The 3,587-nt window shown below is 43.0% G+C and overlaps 1 protein-coding gene across 2 annotated transcripts; it reads right to left on the minus strand.

Annotated features, from left to right (window-relative positions):
* Nucleotides 1–1,526: 1,526 nt before the first annotated feature.
* LOC121984263 (transcription factor bHLH144-like) lies at nucleotides 1,527–3,313 on the minus strand. 2 transcript variants are annotated; one of them, XM_042537113.1, is made up of 3 exons: nucleotides 2,761–3,313; nucleotides 2,508–2,658; nucleotides 1,527–2,420 (listed from the first exon to the last, which is right to left on the minus strand). In XM_042537113.1, exon 3 carries the CDS (start codon nucleotides 2,222–2,224, stop codon nucleotides 1,673–1,675), a length of 552 nt encoding a protein of 183 aa, XP_042393047.1. In that variant the 5' UTR covers nucleotides 2,225–2,420; nucleotides 2,508–2,658; nucleotides 2,761–3,313; the 3' UTR covers nucleotides 1,527–1,672. The 2 variants fall into 2 exon arrangements, with proteins under 2 accessions (XP_042393047.1, XP_042393048.1); XM_042537114.1 differs by having other exon boundaries at nucleotides 1,527–2,423.
* Nucleotides 3,314–3,587: the final 274 nt, after the last annotated feature.

A 3,587-nucleotide genomic window follows, 5' to 3' on the forward strand; every position in this document is an offset into this window, starting at 1 on the left:
ACATGGATATAAAACTAGGAAGGTTAGCACACTATTTATAGGTGTGAGCCTCCTCCTCCCTCTTGTGAGAGTTAAGCTTGCTACCATGGTTTCATCATTTTGTAACTCTAGAAATGTGATTTTCTTAATAATCCTTACTAGCTTGCTCATCTCAAGTTGAAAATCAAATAAGGTCATCAGAAGTTCCCATGAAGGGCAATGAAAAGTATCTACTAGGTCTTCCCTAAGTGATTTGATTAATCAATATATGCCAATGTTGATTTCATTAGGTGCATACGCAATCCAATGACGATTGAGAAGATGACAATAATAATATGAAGATTCACTATAAGAGGTGCTTTAGTTTGAAAGAATAGAAAGTTATATTAGAATATGAAAATTGTTGGGGAAACCATGTGTCCCTTGTGGTTGGGTTAGACTACATTATTTTGATGATTTAACAATATGATTTATGTTAGGTGTATATTTAATATTTTTATATCAAGTGTATAGATTAGTTGTGGTATGAATTTGGAGTTGCAAGTATACTAGATATAGTGGTGATAAGCTTAAGGGTAGGAGGCTCGGATCGTAGCAAAGAGAGCCTAAATTGAGGAAGAACTTGACGGACTTGAAAGTAGAAGACTCTAATAGAAGAGTTGCTTAGAGTACTCGGTGGAGGAGAGCCTAGATCAAGGAAGAACTTGATGGACTCAAAGACAGAAGGACCAATTTGAAATGATGTTTAGAATACTTAAAGGTAGAGAGTTTGGACTAAAAAATAGCTTATGGACTTACGAATGGAAGGCTCAAATCAAGAGGATGTTCAGAGTACTCAAAGGCGGAAAGCCTATATAAAGAAGAGCTTTATAGACTCAAAGGAAGGAGATCTAAATCAACAAGAGGTCAGATTGAGCAGTTGAAGGTCTAAATATATGTGAAGTCTATTGTGTGATTATGATAACATAATCTTAAATTTGTGTTTAGACATCTAAAATATATGGATGTGTGATTGATAGGTTTGGGTAAGCAACCTAGAACTATTGTTGCAATTTTATAACTTTTGGAGATACACAAGTCATATTTGTCGACTAACTCAAATGTCAAACCGTATGGAAGTCTTATGGCAGATTAAGAAGGAATATCCAACTATTTCTATCGATTAAATACTAGATAAGAGTCTAAGCAATAAAAAAAAAGTTTAAGTTTTGCCCAAGTAAAAGGATTTCCAATTGATTAGAAGGATGTTTAGTCATTTGAAATTTTTTTCTAATCAATTAAAGTTACAACCATTAGAGTCTAACATTCACATTTGAGTGATCTAATCAATTAGACTAATATTTTAGATGATTAGAGATGTCTATATCAATTTTATAAGTAAACATTAGAGACATTTAGACTTTACACAAATCATCATTTAATTTTAGTTCTTAACTATTTCATCTCCTCCTCCTCTAGCCGGTACACATTCATATTGATCTCAATTCATGAATGACCTCAATAAAAAAGTTTGAACTTAGACTTGAGCTCAATTAAAATAAAAAAACTGAAAAAGCAAAATTAGCCATGCTCAAAGTTTCATTAATGATTAGACCAAACAGAGACGTTGACCACCATCACAAGAACTACTCTTCCACTATCGCCATGCCCATGCTCGAATCACAATGTCCCAAGAACACGATTCCGTTGCCATTTAATGGTCAAGGTGTTTCACTCCAAGCTTCTTGGCTTCCACCTTGAGAGATTTGAGGTACTTTACGGCCTCATCGAGCATGGCAGGAGTATCCATGCGTTCGCCGCCGGGGATGATCCCCTTCAACGTCTTCACCATCTTCTTTACCTTCGCCTTCCTCCCGCTGCTGTTGCTGCTACTGCTACCTCCGACGTCTCCTCGAAAACTAGGCGTCCTTCCCGTGCTGACGACGTCGTCATCGTCATCGTCGTCATCGCCTTCTTCTGAGCTAAGCAGCGCGTCGATGCCATCGGCCTCCTCGTCGTTGTCTCTGTACGAGCTCTTGCCAGCTTCGTGCGGGTCGAAGCCCGGCGACCCGAGCTTGTGGGCGAGCGAGGGGTGGAACATGACCCGGCTCTTGTGACGGGTCTGGTCGAAGATGACGTAGTTCTTGGGGCACGTGTCCGTAGACTCGAACTCGATGTTATTAAGAGGAGCAGGGTAGTGATCACGGTACTCGTATTCGTCGTCGGGTGGACCGTTCCCGGTGAAGTGTCCTGTGTTCCTTCGCATCGTTCAATGTGGAGAACGATTGACTAGAATTTTTAAATAGCAAGAAAGAGTTTTTTTTTTTTTTTTTGGTCTTTTTTCTAACTATGGCGTGCCAATTTCTCCAGCAGAATCTTGAGAGATGAAGAAGGAAGAAAACAGGGGCGAAGCGAAATAGCTTCTACGTAACAGGCTTAAGCAACTGACGGAAGTACTCAGCCTGCTAAGTGCCAAACAAATGGATTAATTGCAGATAAAAGTTATCAAAGTAAAGAAACACGAGGATGTTTGATAAAAAAAAAGCTACCTGGCAAACTTTTAACAATTGTGAATAAGCGATGATCCTGGCGCGCATTATAATCCTACCGACCTTCTCCACCCTTGGGAATCTCTTCAGACTGACCTCAATGTGCATTCTCAGTTTATTCGAGCAGATGGTAGGCAACAGATTCGATTACCTGCAACAGAAGTAATCCATCAAATGAGAATCACAACAAATCAAGCCACTTCGTTCTTAGTTGGACATGGAACAGAGGAGATGACAAAAGAGAGAAGCTTACCGAATGACGCGGAAGAAGACGACCAAGAGAACGCACTTCTCGTAGTAGCCGGCCGCCATGAACACTTTGATGATATTAATATCTTCCGGCGAGGTTTCAACAGGGTGCGTGTTATTAAACTGAGCTGAAATTTGAAGGCATGGGAAAGCAGAAGACGGAATGAATATATAGAGGGGGACCTACTGGATCAAGCTGAGCTCGAATCGCACAAGTACAAGAAGTTGCGAAGCTAGAGCAGGCATCGAGCGACAAGGGGAGTTGGATGGCCTACGAGGGAGGGCTATGGATAATAGGCATGGAAGTGGTACTGTGGAGGTCGCTCAGCTGCCAGCCCTATATATGTACTAGTGCAGCAGCGGGCGTCGCTTTCCTGTGGGGTGGCTAATGATGGGAGCTTCCAAAGCCGTGCGCTTTCATTAAAATTGAGGCAGGGCAATTAATGCGGCGTGGAGGAAGCAGAGGCAGGATGCGGATGCAGATGCAGAGACAGAGACAGAGAGGCGATGGCAATTGCTAATGGGGGCTGATGAAGGTGCGCGCGCGCTCGCCCGGTTCGTCGTCATTGCGCGTGCCCGCTCCTCGGCCGTATAAAGGGGACGACGCTTTTGGTGACTTGGGCTGCTGTGCGGCCGTGGGATGGAGGAGGAGCGGTGGGATGCTGCCTTGGGGGTGGGGCCACGGCGGAGAAGACCCATGGCTGATGAGATTAGTGCCGGGGTAAGTGGAGGAAGGGGAGGAGCATGAGCATCATTTGGGTGCGCTGCGGTCATCATGCGTTTTGCAGTGGGCAATGCACTGCCTGGCAAAATGCAATGAGAGTTAGTGAG

Source organism: Zingiber officinale, chromosome 5B, assembly GCF_018446385.1.
Source record: "Zingiber officinale cultivar Zhangliang chromosome 5B, Zo_v1.1, whole genome shotgun sequence".
Classification (NCBI taxonomy): Eukaryota; Viridiplantae; Streptophyta; class Magnoliopsida; order Zingiberales; family Zingiberaceae; genus Zingiber; species Zingiber officinale.

Coding starts and splice junctions, on each gene's coding strand:
- LOC121984263 (XM_042537113.1), bottom strand. CDS start 2,224: ATGCGAAGGAACACAGGACACTTCACCGGGAACGGTCCACCCGACGAC.